The sequence below is a fragment of the Clarias gariepinus genome, chromosome 4 (assembly GCF_024256425.1).
Source record: "Clarias gariepinus isolate MV-2021 ecotype Netherlands chromosome 4, CGAR_prim_01v2, whole genome shotgun sequence".
NCBI lineage: Eukaryota > Metazoa > Chordata > Actinopteri > Siluriformes > Clariidae > Clarias > Clarias gariepinus.
In genome coordinates, this window is record NC_071103.1 from 19,380,174 (window position 1) to 19,397,694 (window position 17,521).

The 17,521-nt window shown below is 35.4% G+C and overlaps 2 protein-coding genes across 2 annotated transcripts; both read right to left on the reverse strand.

The window, feature by feature from the left end:
- Positions 1–1,594: 1,594 nt before the first annotated feature.
- Positions 1,595–7,355, reverse strand: emg1 (EMG1 N1-specific pseudouridine methyltransferase). Its single transcript, XM_053495399.1, has 6 exons — positions 7,229–7,355; positions 5,739–5,978; positions 4,420–4,521; positions 4,167–4,308; positions 3,295–3,503; positions 1,595–2,744 (listed from the first exon to the last, which is right to left on the reverse strand). The coding sequence occupies exons 2-6, from the start codon at positions 5,928–5,930 to the stop codon at positions 2,631–2,633; spliced, it is 759 nt and encodes a 252-aa protein (XP_053351374.1). The 5' UTR covers positions 5,931–5,978; positions 7,229–7,355; the 3' UTR covers positions 1,595–2,630.
- On the reverse strand, positions 7,286–17,251 carry kel (Kell metallo-endopeptidase (Kell blood group)). Its single transcript, XM_053495398.1, has 18 exons — positions 17,054–17,251; positions 14,333–14,486; positions 13,950–14,228; positions 12,612–12,733; positions 11,725–11,868; positions 11,401–11,472; positions 11,070–11,252; positions 10,756–10,916; positions 10,492–10,609; positions 10,307–10,402; positions 9,453–9,551; positions 9,297–9,374; positions 9,071–9,174; positions 8,798–8,887; positions 8,286–8,353; positions 8,034–8,179; positions 7,569–7,658; positions 7,286–7,435 (listed from the first exon to the last, which is right to left on the reverse strand). The coding sequence occupies exons 1-18, from the start codon at positions 17,078–17,080 to the stop codon at positions 7,286–7,288; spliced, it is 2,181 nt and encodes a 726-aa protein (XP_053351373.1). The 5' UTR covers positions 17,081–17,251.
- Positions 17,252–17,521: the final 270 nt, after the last annotated feature.

Consider the following 17,521-nt stretch of genomic DNA (forward strand, 5'->3'; position numbering starts at 1 on the left):
TTTGCAAAGGTACCAGGACAACTGATCCATGTAAAGGAAAGAATGAATGGGACTATGTATTGTGAGATTTTGAGTGAAAACCTCCTTTCATCAGCAAGGTCACTAAAGATGAAATGTAGCTGGGTCTTTCAGCATGACAATGATCCCAAACACACCGCCCGGGCAACGAAGGAGTGGCTTCGTAAGAAGCATTTCAAGGTCCTTGAGTGGCCTAGCCAGTCTCCAGATCTCAACCCCATAGAAAATCTTCGGAGTGAGTTGAAAGTCCGTGTTGCGCAGCAACAGCCCCAAAACATCACTGATCTAGAGGAGATCTGCATGGAGGAATAGGCCAAAATACCAGCAAGAGTGTGTGAAAAACTTGTGAAGACCTTTTGACCTCTGTCATTGACAACAAAGGGTATATAACAAAGTATTAAGGTGAAATTTTGTTATTGACCAAATGCTTATTTTCCACTATATTTTGCAAATACATTATTTAAAAATCCTACAATGTGATCTTCTAGATTTATTTCGTTTCTCATAGTTGAGGTATACCTATAATGAAAATTACAGGCCTCTCTCATCTTTTTAAATGGGAGAACTTGCACAATTGGTGGCTGACTAAATAATTTTTTTTGTTTCCAAACCGCAGGGAGCAAGAATGTCCAGGTTGAAAGGGACTGTGAACGATGCAGGGAAAGAGTGAACAACAGGTGTTCGTTTCACCAGAAAAGGGAATGAAAAATTTCCCATAAGTCATTGCGTCTCGCTGGAGCATGAAAAAGAATTTATATATTTATTATCAAGGATGACATCATATAGAAAGGACAAAAAAAAAAAATACATTTTAATTTAATCAGGAAATCCTTAATAGTATACGGGCTAGTAATCTGTAAAAAATAAACTTCTGTACAATCTTTAATAATTATTATTAATCAATTAATTATTTACAAGTTATACACGTTTCAATACCATATGTTTTTAATGGTAAGTTTTTGTTTCAATAAATATTCAATATTTAATTTCCATAGGGTAAAATTTTCACAGCAGTAGTGACAGGTTTACGAAATGCTTATATATATATATATATATATATATATATATATATATATATATATTTTTTTTTTTTTTTTTTTTTTTTTTTTTTATATATATATATTTTACAGGCATAGTCCAGGACTCAAACTGTAAAAAAGTGGTTCTGTGGGCATGAGGACTAATTTTCACACATGAACACGCCACCACATTGTGTGCCATCAACAACGAAAACAGTGATTAAATGTATATATATATATATATATATATATATATATATATATATATATATATATATATTTTTTTTTTTTGTCAGGCAGTGTTAGACTGTGCATTACTTGATTAAGTAACATACTGCAATACTGTATAGGTTCAAATTTACAACAGGAAACCAAGAGGTGTCCCCATTACATAACTCATTCTGACTGATTTCACAGTGCACTTACAGATGAATTGACCACACTGACACTCTAACAGGCCCTGCAGGCTTGAGAATACAATGTGTTCAAGCATAATGTAAGAGTGAAGTATGCAATGAGAAGCCTGGTTAGAAGAGAGACCAAAACTACGTGACTTGGGATCCTTCAAGATTAATATGAAAGTAAATATAACAGACAGTCTGAATTCAGAATTCTGCATTAGTGCATGAAGCTGTCAGTTTAGCTCGCTCTACATATTATGTTTCATGTTCAGGAAGATGGAAAAGGAAGAGAGAAAAGGAAAGAAGACAGAAAAAAGCTCATGCAGAAGGAGATGGTAAAGTAGGACAAGAGCTGCCAAAAGTTACTAAAACTGTAAGACAGCCAAAAGTCTGTTAAGGAAGATAAGCCAACAGCTCAGTCACACTGCGGAGAATCAGAGAAAAACAAGGAAAGTTGCCAAAAGAAAATTAATTAATTAACAAAAATAAATCTCACCACAAGAGGCAAAGTAATTAATTCTGGAGTATTTGATTATAGCTGCATAATAGGAGACAGTGACATCCGACTCCATTTGGACTACTTCTACACAACAAAGTCTGTCAAAGTTGCTAATTAAATTGCCTGCAGTATGTTCGTTATGTTTAAATCGGTCCAGTGTCCAAAACACAAAGTACTGCATCAGGATAACTATACATAACATATAACATATTTATTTATATTTTTTTAAATCACGTGGTTGGTTGTGAGCTACCGTATATTTAATGTCAGAAAAACATCACTAATTCACACATTTGTACATTAATTAAAACCTTAGCCCCTCTGGCTACAAAGTTCCAGTGGTCCTTATGGTTCCACATTTAGCCTTTTTTTACACAAAAATCGACAACTGTTGCATTTTAGAAATAATAAAACTTAGTTTTATTGACTCAGACAATATTTCAGATTGTGTTAACATGGAATTGTTTGAAAGATTATATTTGAAAGCTCATGTAAAGGTACAAAATATGTCTCCGTGATCGCCACCAAATGCAGAGAACTACAGAAGTGTGGAGTTTAATCAGTGAACTGCCCACTGAAGTGACCACAATAGAGAACTGTCCAGTTTCACTTAAACAGAAGTGAAAAGGGCTACATTTGTCCACACACAGATGAATTCCTAGTTTCACCCAAAGTCCAACACCTGTTTGTTCATCACAACACCCCCCAGACCTCCTCAAATGCAGAGCACACTTTGGAACATGTGAGAGCTGCAGACAGAGGATAGTTACTGATGGAAATCGTCTTCTCTGTATAATCCACATTTACCTGGAAGAAAGGTATAAAGAACAAGTCACTAATCTTATAACCCAAAGGACACAGTAAACCAGAAGGCAGGCGATACTGGGTCGATAGAAATCTCTCAGACTGATTAGACACGGATTCATGAAGCCAAAATTGCTAATATGTAAGGGAAGCCTATATGAAGCCTTATGACCATATATGTAAAAATCACACACACCACATGTGTAAGTTGCTTTGGATAATGGAGTCAGGCAAATGCTATAAACATAAATCGAAGAGGCAAATATAAACTCTAAATTTTTAAACCCGAGGCAAGCCAGAAATATTTTTCTTCTCGGCACATTAACTGTAAAGTTTGTTCCTCATTTCAAAGTGTATTTATTTTAAATTTAACTCTTTCCTTTCTTTTACCAGACCTAGCCATACTGTTAGCTCCAGTCAGCAATACAGCTAGTTCTGATTACGTACAGAGTATTCGCATTCCGTGTGACAAATTTCACAGTTAGTGTGCAGAGAAAGTCTATAAATACTGGTCTGAGAAGCACTGGTCTAGCAGGAGTGCTGACAAACCCACCGCTCCATGTGCAAATGCTCCAATAACAACCACAGCAGGACCATCCTTAGGGACCAGGGTTCTGGGACAGACTGAATCTCCTGCTTTGAAGGACATGGCGTAGCGTGGGCATCCTGCAGGTAAGTGGTCTGAAACTGGGTTTTTAATCATCCTCAGCAAGCGCTGCGGCCCATCAGCTGCTCTCACACTCAGCTTATGCAGGAGCTGCACTGAGAGTAAAAATACGAGAACACTAAGCAGGGACTCGCTGTTAGTGTGAATCACTCCATGGCAATAAACAAACTTCATTATTACATAATCCTAAAAAAAAAAAAAAAATTCAGATACAGAAATAGTTTAAAACAATGCTGTACAATTAGTGACTAGAGCTACACAGTTAATTGATAAAAAATTGAAAATGGAATATGGACCTGTGCAATTATTTAACCACAAAAAATATATAGTGCATTACACATCATATGCACATAGTCAGGAATTCATGAAGAGTATGTCAATAATTTAAGTGTTTTCTTTCATAATTCTGAGCTGATAGATAAATTGGCAAACATCCTCTTAACATTATTTGTCCAATTATTTGGTGTTGACTTTTCCTCAGTTCTCTGTCCTGATTGGTGAACAGTGTTCTGTTTTATGCTGTGACCAATAAGTGTGACTGATATAGCACCTAGGATAATTGTCAAGTATATAAGTTAACACGTCACTGCAGTGTGATCTGAATGCAGGGAAATAAATGCAAGTGAATTGCCATCATTCAGAAATGAGATCAGATGCATGTGCAAGTGCTAACTAAATGGATCAATTCTTATCTTTCTAAAAACAGTTGTACACAAATAAATACAGTTTTACCCTAATTTTGTAAAAGAGTAATTTACCCATGAGTCCACAAAAGCGAGGGAAGGTGCGGGGAATTCGTGTCTGTGGATTTATCTCAATCAGAGCATTCTTCTCAGTATGTATGTACACCTGCAGCAGTCCTGCTCTGTTCAGTGGGCTGTCCATCAACATAAGCAGACTCTATAAGAGCAAACAATGTATTTTCAAGGACACCAACACAGCAATTTTAATTACTCTGCAGTATACAGTATTGTTGAATACTGACGTACTATTGAGTGGCTCTATTGTTACCTGATGAGTGATGTCTGGGCGAACATTGCCAGGGTCCCTTCCACTCTTTATGATAATATTCTTGTGTTGGTCGCAGTTCAGCAGCTCGAATGTCTTTCCAACCTGAAACAGCACAAAATGAATGAAATCACCTTTTTAATGTCATTTTGTAACAGTCAGGATTTTGGTATTAAAACCAGCACAATGGTATTCCAAACATTTTTTATTGTTATTATTATGGAAACGCTATCCTTTTATTAGATGCAACCATAATGCCTACATTAAATAAATTTGGATAGTAAATATAGGAACATTCTTGAAATCATATCATCAATGAAAAGTACACTGCCAGCCCCCAAAAAAGGTGGCACCCCACAAGATTTCATTGACCGCCTTTAGTTTTGATTGCGGTGCCCAGTGTAGTGACAAATTGTGACAAAACGAGTAAAAATTATTTTTCAAGCTCCAAGAACCAAACTTTAACAATTTAAATTCTGGAGTATGCTTGTGCCATCAGGGAGGAAATAAGTCCGTTCAGGTAATAAGCCCGTGGCCATTCAGTACCTTCAGGTCATCTGCAGACTTAATGTTGCCTTGTAGACTTGACCAAGTGAAAGAACCCCAGATCATAACACTCGTACAGTGGCCACTATGTGAATAGCTTTACGCACATCCCTTCTTACCCTTATGCCTCCACTGCTCTGAATATGGTCCATCTAAACTCATCAGACCACATAAACTTCATTTGTTCCATCTTTATGCTATTTAAGGAGCAAATTTATTTATTTTTCCCTTATTTGCCTCACTAACAAATGGTTTTCTTATAGAAACAGAGCTGCTTAGACATCCTCTGAGGTCTGATCACATTATACATGTGAAAATGCTCTTACTTTCAACTTTTTAAGCATTTAGGTGATCTCTATTCATTTAAATGTTCAAGGCAGGCTTTAGATGTTTTAAACAATTTCAGTAATTTTAAATCTCCATCATTGTATTCGGTGTTTGATGCAGCCCATTAATTTGGCCCTTTTTTTGGCCAAGCAGTGTATTACGGTAAAGAAAAGAATCCTGACAATAATAAAGCGTTCTGGGAATGCTCCAGAAACCAACAACAAATGTTTCCAGAACAGTCTGTGAACATATCTTCGAAAATTTAAGTGAAGCAGTCGTTTATTACAACTGCTAGAACCATCCTGAGAAACAAACAAAAAAAATTCTTATACTAATATGTAAACAGGCGTTAATACACCTTGTGACTAAAAGCACGCCTGGAACTGAGCTAAGTCACCCCGCTAACATTTCTTAGCCTTCGTAACATCCTTCTGGTGTTTTGTGCTCACCTTTACAGTCTCTAACGTCGCTCCTTCCAAAATGACAACTAGTCGGGTCTCCATCATTTTGTCGTGCATATTTCGTGGTTGTCTCGCTCTTTTTGGTTCATATTCGTCTAAGTGCTCGAGACCACGCTTCTCACTCTTGTGAGCTGCCATTTTACTCTGAGGCGAAGGCGTGTCGCAGGAATTCTGCGTCATAGCATAAGCGCCTTGCTGCCGTGCTTCTTCAAAACACCACTGGAAGGGCTTTGGTGTTAGAATAAAAGCACCATTAACACCTCAAATTCATATAATTGTACATTTCTTCGTTTATAAACACAGACTGGATTAAAAAAAAAACATATCTAATTATAATCATAATGTCAAAGACAAGAGTTAATAACACACGCACACGTTAATCGGTGGTCCCTGAATTGAATGCTAGGTCATTACAGGGCTCCATTCACACATATGTACACACATTTACATCCATTGTTTTGGGACGTCAAATAATAATAATAATAATAATAAAAATAAAAAGACAGAGAGCCCTAAGGAAACCTACACAATCAGAGAAAACATGCACAAAAAAGACATAATCTGTGTTATGTGGGACAGAGATAGATAATTCTGATATGAGGTGGTATGAAAAAGTTTTCTGATTATCTCTGTTTACAAGCTGTTTTTCACCTATGTGCCATGAAAGTCGAAAAAGAGGATAAGCATGCACTTGGTTAAGCTGTGGACCTGCCTTGCCTTTATCGGTTATCGTGATAATTGGCTTTTTCACTGTGAAATCTGTTGCTTTGCCTCAAGTTCGTACCCATAAACCAGTTACGTTACCAGCACTGATCCACGACATATAGAATGGGTCATCTCTGGCATGCTGACAGAGGTCTTGGCAGCCTTTGACCTGATGTTTTATCTGGGTCAGCAGCCTGGGAACAAACTTGGCAGCAACACGGTGCATGTTCAAATCACACATGAGGATTGCTTGAAGTATTCGGTATGACACCAACAATGGCAGCAATGTTGTAGATTGTACTCCAACGATCATCATGCACAAGTTGCCAAATTGTTTTGACATTTGCGGGGATTAAAGGACTTCCTGATTTCTCACCGTTTTCAGTGATGTTCTTCTGTTCTTGAAGCACGCACCACTCAAAATACCTTAAATGGCACGCTCACTGTTTTTGCTAAATTCATGTCCGTAACAAAATGACAATTGCACAGCTCCTGATGTAAACAGGACAATGTATTTTGGTACACTGACTTATGAAGATCGGTGTTCTCTGTGACTGTGCGTGCAGCCTTGTGCCGCAATCTGTTGGCATGTTACAAAATTAGTCTTGAAACTTTTTGATATCACCTCGTACTAATACTGATTGTAAAACCTGCGACTATTAAAGCTTCTTATCTATAATAATAAGTAAACACTGAATTTGTGAAATATTTGTTTGCTGTAACTGTCATTGACTTCACTGATGCCCTTTTACCCAATTTTCTAAGCAGCATACTGTTTTAGTGTCCACTTTATTGCCCAGCTATGAATAATGATCCTCAGCAGATCCAGGCTAACACAGTCCAGGAAGATGTCTCTCAGATCTGTTATGCACACAGGTCAGTGGTTTGGAACAGTGCACAGAGTTGACACAGAGTACGGTCACCAGGAACGAGGGTTCAAATGGCATGGGTGCTGAATATGGCTCAGGGTCACAGCTTACCTATTAAAAAATTGCAACATATGAGTTACTTCTTTTTTGTGCCATTTGGGTAATTATTATATACAGGCCAGTGTGTTAATAAATTTTTTATTGTGTTTTTTGTGTACATTTTTTACATGTTCCAGAAGCTTACCAATGTGAAGGAGGCAAGAAACAGATGAATGTGAGAGAGTCCTGATACAGACATTTTATCTGAATGCCTCTGCAAACTGTTATTATATGCCTAAGAGAAAACAAAATGATAAAAAATAAACAAAAAATTCAATATAATTATTAATAAAATTCTATTGTAGAAATTAGGGATTATTTTATTAGATAAAGATGATTAAATGATTAGATGATTAAAATCTCAAATTAATGAATTAATCAAAAAATGTTGTCCTGAAACTTTAATTTCATGTATATGAACATTAAATTGTATATGCAGTGTATCTATGCTAAAATATGTAGTGATAAAGCTCAGGAAGGAAAAACGATATTTAAAGCAAAGTCATTCTGAAAGTTTCTGATTTTGTTTAGCCAAAACATATAGCTGTGCAGTAAAAGAAATAAGAAGAATCGCAGCACAGACAAAGTTTTACAACTGAAAATACAGTACCATCAGTGCCACCTGAAGGGCTGAGTATTGCACCCACACCTCCTGCTGCTGGAGTGGAGTGAGAGAGGAAGGTCCTCCTTGTGCTGTGAGATAGTGTGACCACACACACTCACTCTCCAGCACTGCACTCTCTGATTGAGATAGGACTAGAAAAGAGACAAATGTTATCATGGCATTGACCTGCTATACATAAACCTGCACACACACTAACAAACTCAAACATGCATATAGCTATATAACAGGGTGACATACTATCAGGCAACAGCAGATGCAGGAGGGCTTTTGCAAGTGAGGTTCCCAACATTGCATAGTTGACAGCTCTAGAAAAAGAGAAACATGTACTCTTATCTGTATCACTCTGGATAACAGTGTTTATGTTGCACTTATTACACAGCGGTAAATATGTGTAAGATATAGCCTTCTTTAATGGTATAAACAATAAATTAATAATGAGTAACGTTATGTATATTCTATTCAAAAGACACATTTTCATTTTCTAAAATAAAGTACTTGATAGGCCTGGGACTAATATTAATGCATAGACAAAGTATTAGGAAAGAATGGTACTTGGTACATGCATCTTTCTCTGTCCATAAAATATATTGTTAATATTATTATTATTGTTGTTGTTTTTGTTGTTGTTGTTGTTATCATTATTATTTATAATTTCTATTTATTTAATTTCCATTATAATTTCTTCATTTATTGATAGAATGAATACATAGAATGTATTGGATTTCTTTGCGTAACAATGTTGTAAATACCTGGGATAGGAGGAATTAAACTGTGGTGACACAAACATTCCAACTGGGATAATGGTGTCATTACCAGAGAGAAATGGATGGGTGGACAAACTAAAACACAAAAACAAATAAATAAGTGAAAATAAGCTGATCACAGAACAACATTAACATGCTTAACAAATTACAATGAAAATAAAACGAGGTCCAAATCTCAAAATACAACTATAGGTTATGTATTACAATTATGACAGCGATAATCATATAATAAAGTGTAGAAAGGGCCCAGGCACCCACACATCATGCTGTGGAGTGTGAGTGAGCAATCTACTCTTCACCCTCTGCTGAAGAACAAGCATCTGTAGGTAGTTGGAGAAATAGCTCTTCTCACTTATAATCACCTAGTGCAAGACAGAGGTACAAGTATATGAACAATATGCTGTATACAAAAGTATGTATTAATATATTCCTTTACAATAGTAGGACATTTCCAATGCAAATATTTATATTTATTCATTGATACCTCTGCAAAATGCTTATCCAGTTCCAGCTGACTGAAGAATTCATTGTTAGTTGACAGTCTTGGTGTGAGAGAATCAACCTAAAAGGGAAACATTAACTGTGTCACACCTGCGGCTGCATTTACCTCAGGATCTCAAAGGAGCTTATTACCTTTTACCTTATTCAGTAGTAAATGCCGCGTGTCATTGTTCTGCCAGTTTAGGGTGGCTATTTTGGTCTTGAGGGAGTAGTAAATGTCACTGATTAGCTCTTCAGCCTAGCAAGTGAAAATGAATTAAAGGAATAATGGTAAATCTTTATAAATGTTGTAATAAATGTAACAATTTATTAAAAGGAACCTATATTTGGTTGTTATAACATATTCATAATTATTATGACATATAAATGTTGGAAAGCATTTATATAAATTTACATTTATATAACACTGTTACAAAATACTATTTGCTAACACTTTCAGCATCTCCATTTAATTGACATTAAACATTTTATAAATATGTAATAAATATTAAACATGTTGACTAAAATAAATACTTCATGTAAAGACAATTTACACAGCACCTTTAAAAGTCACCTTCCCATAAGCCTTGAAATTCTCATAATTCTTGCAACTCTAATGTGGTATAAAAGCTTATGCAATGGTGTTAACCTTGTGAGACACAGTGTAGCCCATTCTACAAATGTGTGTAATGACTAGAATATTAAGCAATCACCAATTAATCCATCCATTCACCTATTCTTGCATTCATCTTTTTATCCAACCATCCAACCATCTATTAAGCAATCCATCCAACTATCCATCCATCCATCCATCCATCCATCCATCCACCATTCTGTCCATTTATCCTTCTTAATATACAGTTATTATGTTAAATATTGACCATATACTATAGGTATATCCATTTGCCCAGCATTACGTTAATTGGTCCAAACCTCTTTCTGTAATTAGTTCTACTCATCCATTCATAATTTTATCCATCTGTTTGTCAATTATCCATAAATTATTATTCATACCTTTTCACCAGCATGACGGTCGTTGATTAAATGGCTGATCTGAGTGTCAAAACCTTTCACCGTCTGCAGTACACATTGTCTCCAATGTGGCACATCCTTAAGTGGCACAAAAAAACTCTTACAATCCAGTTAATTTAACAACATTAGAAAATATTACAAATTATGAAATTCAATTTAATACACACTTCATTTTCATTGTCTGTTGCTGCAGAGACGTTTTTCATTATATGTATAAATCTGGGGTGCAGAGCAGGCATGAGTGTTTGCAGAAGATACATGATCATGTACAAATGGAGAGGTGAACTGCAAAAACACACACACACACACACACACACACACACACACACACACACACACACATCAGAACAGTACAGTTATTAATGCTGAGGTGGAACTTAATGCTAAATATTAAATTAACTGATATACGTCTAAAATATAATATGACCTACCTGCCCATATTTTCATGACGACGTCTCCAACTGCTAAGTGTCTGTGACATGTAGATGATATAAGGCTGATTGTGTAATAACACAAAATCTGACTTTTTGACAGAAACAGGATGAAAGAGAGCCTGGAGGCAGCTGAGCCAATCAAACGTGGGGGCAAGTTCCTACAGGAGAAAAAGGGATAGAACTTTTCTGAGTGAATGGGTGCCCAAACACACACATAAACACATAAACATACCTGCACATCTTACTATTTCCCTGGCACATACTGTAGTAACCTATGACCTATAACCTATTGAGTGATAGCAAACACATACCTGTAACTCCTGGATCGTGATTCGATTGTATAGGTGGTTCTGGTGGAATCGGTAAGAAAGGGGTGCAGTCATAGTAACTAGGTTTGAGATCAGTGACAAATATAAACCACAGTGCTGGATGCTGGAGGAAATATTTAACAAAGACAAAAGCTCCTTACAGGATACAAAGAATGGACGCAGAGCCTGAAAAGTAAGGAAGATACCCAAATGAAAATACCTATCAGTATTCTATATAAGTTCATTTTATACTTACAAAGATTACATCAGTTATTTTACACTGTGAGACTTCATTATTTTTCTTTGTTAAAATTGAAATTACGTCCAGTTGTACCTGTTTGTTAAATTTGGATTTGTTTGTGTTGTTGTTCCAATCAGTAGGGAAGTGAAAGTCTGGTTGATCAATCTGTGGAAATGTGTTTTCAGCAAAAGAAATTAACATGCTTTTTGGACACTAATCATAGCAATATGACCTGACATATACCTCTGTATATTTGAAGTAGTATAATAGTAGTATATGTTTCAGTTAAATAGTTAAGGGTATCCAATTTACAAAAACAAAACAAAGGTTTATATATGCAAGGTTTTTCAAGTTTAGAATTTATGACAAAAAGTAGTTTAGCTTTTTTTTTTAGGCTTTTTAACTGCGTAAATATACCTGTATGTAGTTCTTGCTCCCACTGCGGTCAGGTCCCACATACACATTAAAGAAAGGATAGGTGTTGTATTGTGACATCAACATGGCTAAAGTGGAGTTCAAGTCAGGCTGAATCCAGTTCCCATGTACAGGCCAGCCACCCAGCTACACACAAACACAGATGGTTTATTACACAGCATAGGTCAATGGCAATTAAAAAAATATGAGCTCACATAGAAGTGTTAACGGGGAGGCTTCAGACTTTAAACTGTTTATTTGGGTTTTTTAGATATGTCAAGTAGAACAAAAGTTATCATTAATTTTTTTTATAAAGGGTACATTTTACAACTACCAGAATATAGAAATTACATTGCAAAAATTTTGAAATCTCAAAATAAGCATATTATTACTATTATTACTATTATTATTATTCTTTATGTATTTATTTATTGGTCATAAAGACAACCAAAAACAAGCATAAAAACATAGATCTGTAAAAACATCTCGAGTATCTGTGCAAATTTTTTGCTCGGTCATGTTTTGAGGAATTTGGTTAAAATGAATTAAAATTCAGTTCAGACATGTCACTCAATACTGCACAATCCTGAGCCCTATATATGTTAATATATATAGCATATAATATATATAAAAAAACAGCAAAACAAATAATGGCTTAAATGCTCTGAGATTCAAGAGCTACAATCTATCGAACAAGTCATCCAACTCGACATGAATTTCTATATTCTCTAAACCAGTAAATTATTTCCTTCTTCACTTATTAAGTGGTGTTAAAAGTTGGTAGGTAATTCGAAGAAATGTAATACTAAAAGACCTTAGTAATCATATTAAATAATAAAAAAATTATATTGTGGCTATATGTGTATGAGAGAGAGAATTTGCATCTTTACCTGTTGGATTAGCATTTGAGCGTGATCTATGCTCTCATTCAGTGTAGTGTTTGGCCTCATGCAGGTGTTATAGAATGTCTGCGCTTTCTGTACTGCACTGATAACGTTCATTTTGGGAGACTCTAATCATGCAGAAATCACAGAACCAAAGATTTAAATATAAGTTTTTAAATACATCATGTACATTTCCAGTTCATTGTTTGCATATATTCTTTACTTAGTCAGACTTTTACACAGACTCATCATAAATGTCATGACAATATTGGCCTTGTAGCACATTTTTGAACTGGTATTGTTATGGCTCAGAATAATCAGACAGCATGCATCTTTCATAAAGAATTTGTTGTATATGTGTGAATTCAGAAGGGTCAGAACTATACATACAGCATACCTAATATTTGGTCAAATGACCCTTAGCAAGTTTCACCTTTAGAACATGCATTAGCCATCAACAAGCTTCTGGCAGAATTCTGTTCGGATATTTATTATTTCTGTTTGAAGTTAATATTCTTGGGAGAGTTAGCAGTTTTCAATTAATTTTGTTGGTTTCCTGTCAAGAATCGTCATATTCAATGTGTTTTTGGTCACTGTTCTATTTCAACACTTAATTTTATCCAAGTTTCAACCAACTGACTGATGATTTAGAGTTATGCTGAAGAGTACAGAAGTAGTTCTCCTTCTTTACTATTCTGGCATTAAAACAGCCCCAAAGCATAATGCTAGGACCACCATGCTTAAAAGCTGATAGAGTAGTTTTTGGGTTCAATACCTCACCACCTGGTGAATAAAAATTTTCCTTCCATGCATTTGTTTAGAAATGATGCCAAGAGACATTGCTGACTTGTACAAATCTACCATTCTCTTTCTCCGATCTACACTGAGACTTCAACTTATCCATTGTACTGGGGGTTGGTCAGAAAAAAAAAAAAGAATTATGTTGACACTGAGAAACTACCAGCTTCATATTACAAAGTTAAGAGACTTTCACCAAAACTGAAAGTGGCTGTATATATATATATATATATATATATATATATATATATATATATATATATATATATATATTCTGCCAGTTTAAAGAAATCTAAGCCCAATATTACCATTGCATTTATATTCCTGAGAAGTGTTTGTCTCACTACAACATTATATGTTTAGTGTATATTAGAAGTCTAAGACTGCTGAGAAAAAAAATGCTACATGTTAAAAATTGCTGAATACTATTCAAGTAATTAATAAATGAAAAAAATTTTCATCATTCATATACATTCGGCTCTATTACAGAGCAAATTCTCACTCATCCTGTACAGTGATTAAAAGATATATTGTAGTCCATCGTACCCAAAATATTTTTTATTGCTTGAAACAAAGCTGCCTGTCTGTCAGGTAATCGTTTATCTCTTTGTCTTTCATCGTCTGACCGTCTGTTCATCTTCATCCCATCTCTGCTGGTGGCATTATAGGAGATGGTCATGTCTCTGTGTCTCCCTCTGCTCCTAGGTGACATTTCTGCTTTACAACTAAACATGAAGTAATCACAAGGTTGCGAAAAAGGATCCATAACTGCAGAGAAGCGTTCTGCTAGGTTTATGCATGCTGGAGATAGACAAGGAAAAGGGTCTAGAGAGAGAAAGAAATGTAAGGCCACATGAAAAAACATAGATGGGAAAGAAAAAACACTCACAAAAGATATTTAATTAGATTTTGTTGTATAATCTTGTTACCTTGAGTGTTTTGGTGTAGGAAGTAATACCCCAGCCCTAAGATTGTACCAATCAAACAGGCAGCAATACAAAACAGGAGCCCAAACCATAGTTTCCTGATAAATGACTGTGATTTCTCAGACTGAACCTGTTCTTGGGAGAGTTGGAGAAGTTCCTGGACAAGAATTAGAAATGATTGAATATTTAGTTCTATAAAATGGTATCAAAACATTTCAGGATTAGCTCTGTTTAAAGCTCAGTTTTTTCACTGTACATCCTCGCTCAGACGCCTTAAAACCAGGCAGTAGAATTCGCTATTGATGGTCTCCTGGGGACAAATTCTCAATGTACAATGGTGCGAATGTCAAAGAAGACGAAAAGCATGTACTTGGGTGAGCTGTGCTCCTTACACCCAAGTCACCGGTAATGAAGGACGGGTTATCCACGGCATGCTGAAGGAGTTCTTGGCTGCAACACAGCACACTGAGCGACGTGTTCAAATCACACGTGAGGATTGCCTGGACTGTAAATTGTGTAAATTGTTTTTCAATAATCATCATGCACAATGGGCTCAACATTTCTAGGGGTTGAGCTCGTTGAAGGTCTTCCAATAATGTCCTTCCGCTCTTGAAGAGCACGTGCCACTTAATACGCTCCAACAATTGCCGTAAACTTGTCAAAACCTGTCACGTTTGCCCTTTGTTCTAACTTGCTGTCCATGATAAAATAGCAGATGTGGTAACACGTGGGGTCAAAATAGCACTAGTTGCACAGCTCCTGATGTACACAGGATGAAGTCTTTTGGCACACTGACTTATGAAGATCGGTGCTCCCTGTAACTGTGAATGCAGCTTTGTGCTGCCATCTGTTGGTGTGTTACATCACTATTCTGGAAACATTTTGATATCAGCTAGTATAAGATGAACTAGGATAAGTACCTGTCATTGACAGGATTTTTGTTTTTTTAATAGTTAGAGGTTAAAGCTAAAAAATAAGCTGATCAGTGATATCATTATTTCAGGTTGAAACCCACGTACATGTCTGCCTGTCTTTCTGTACAGTAAATAGAATAAAGATCACGTCTTAAAATGACTCTAGCTCTTTAAAATTCACTTGTACTATTTCAAGGCTGGTATTACAGCTGTGGAAATATTAGGTAATCCCAGTAAAAATATTCATTTTCTAATATCATATTTTCTAAATATGATTTTCTAATTCATATTTATTGGTGCAGGTGTTTGTTTACATTGAGCAAGTAGCTTAATAGAAGCTTTTTTTAAAGTAGATTAATAAATACGGCACATAAATGTTCATAACATCACTTTTATTCAATATTTTGATTTTACTTATGGTGCAGGTTATACTTTAGACAGATATCTGCTAAAGGTTCGATATAAGATGTATGTCAAGCAATCGATATAAGATGTACCCACAGTTTGACGCATGTACAGTTCGCTGTATGGTTTGTTACCTGGCACATAATTGCTCCTAACTTTAATTCTTCTAAATCTTTGTATTTAATTTATGCCACAGACAAATACTGAAGTACTGTCAAAGTTTGATTAAAACTGTGATAAAATCTGGCTGAACAGACATACAGACAGAGATATGTCTTACTCAATCAATACTTGTTTGGTCTCTTTGCATGAGTTACTGCATCAATTGTAGAGAACTTTATACTTCCCACTGCTGACTACCTTTATGGAGATCCTCATTTCATTTTTCAGCAGGACTTGCCCACACTGCCCAAAGTACTTAAACCTGGTTTAAGGACCTTGGTATCCCTGTGCTTGATTGGCCAACAGACTCGGAGTATTGTGAAAAGGAAGATGAGACACACCAGAAACCAGAAGCACTGAAGGCTGCTATGAGAGCAACCTGGGCTTCCATAACACCTCAGCAGTGTCTCAAACTGATTGCCTTCAAGCCACGACACATTTCTGCAGCAATTCATGCAAAGTGAGCCCCGACCAAATATTGGGTGCTGTACATGTTCATACTTTTCAGTAGTCCAACATTTCTGTGTTAAAATTCATTTTTTGTATTGGTCTTAAATAAGATTGTAATTTTCTGATACATTGAATTTTGGGTTTTAATTAGCTGTAAGCCATAATTATCGAAATTAAAAGAAATAATCACTCGAAATATATCAGTTTGTGTGTAATCAATCTATATGAGTTTTACTTTTCGAACTGAATTACTGAAATTCGGTGACATAAGTTATTGGTAAGGAAAACCAATAACCACTTCAGGTAAAGAAAACTAGTATGATGCATATTCTATTATAATATTCTATTATAATAATATTATTATAAATTTATATTATTGCTAATAACGTTTTTTTCTTATCAATTACATCTCCTCAGCAGTCAGTCTATATATATATATATATATATATATATATATATATATAAGACTGACTGCTGAGATGTAATTGATAACAAAAAAAATGTTATTAGCAATAATATACATAAATATATAAAATAAATAAATCATGAAATTAATCAACTTTGTGTGGTAACACATCACACCGCCACATCATGTTTTTTCTCTTTACATTGTGAGTTGCAGGTACAAGAAAAGCAGCTATGGTCATATTATTAATCACTCTCACACTCAAAACATTTACACTTGAATGATTATGCCAGTATGCTTAATATTCAGTTTGAAATTAAATCATTTCTCACTTAGAGACAAAACAGAAGCATTATTGTAAGGATGGAAATTTTTTTCTAGCTGTACCTGTTGAACTGGTGAGTTTTGAGTCATCTTGTTCTTTTCATTAGCCCTTTCACCAGAACTCCTTCTCCATTAGTATTCTGTTCATATCTGAACCCCTTCCTACTTTCATCAGAATCATGCTTTTTTCTATCTTTCCTTTCATGAGTTCAGTCATTCGTCACACTTTCTCCTCCCACATTAAGATTCTGATTAAAGCCAGCATGCAGGCCTCTTTCACCATGTCATGCTAACTGAGTGTCTGTGTGTCAACCTCTCATGTCTAATGTGGGTTTGAGACATGTTGATTTTACTTAGATTGACTATTTAAATTTAACTTAACCCCTCCACCACCCCTTTCTTTTTTAAACAGAAAACAATCACACCATAGACATTAATAAATAAAAAAATAAAAAATAGGTCCACTTGTAGTCAGTCACTTAGGCTGTATTAAAACAGTCAAAAAACACACACAAACACATACGTCAGCAC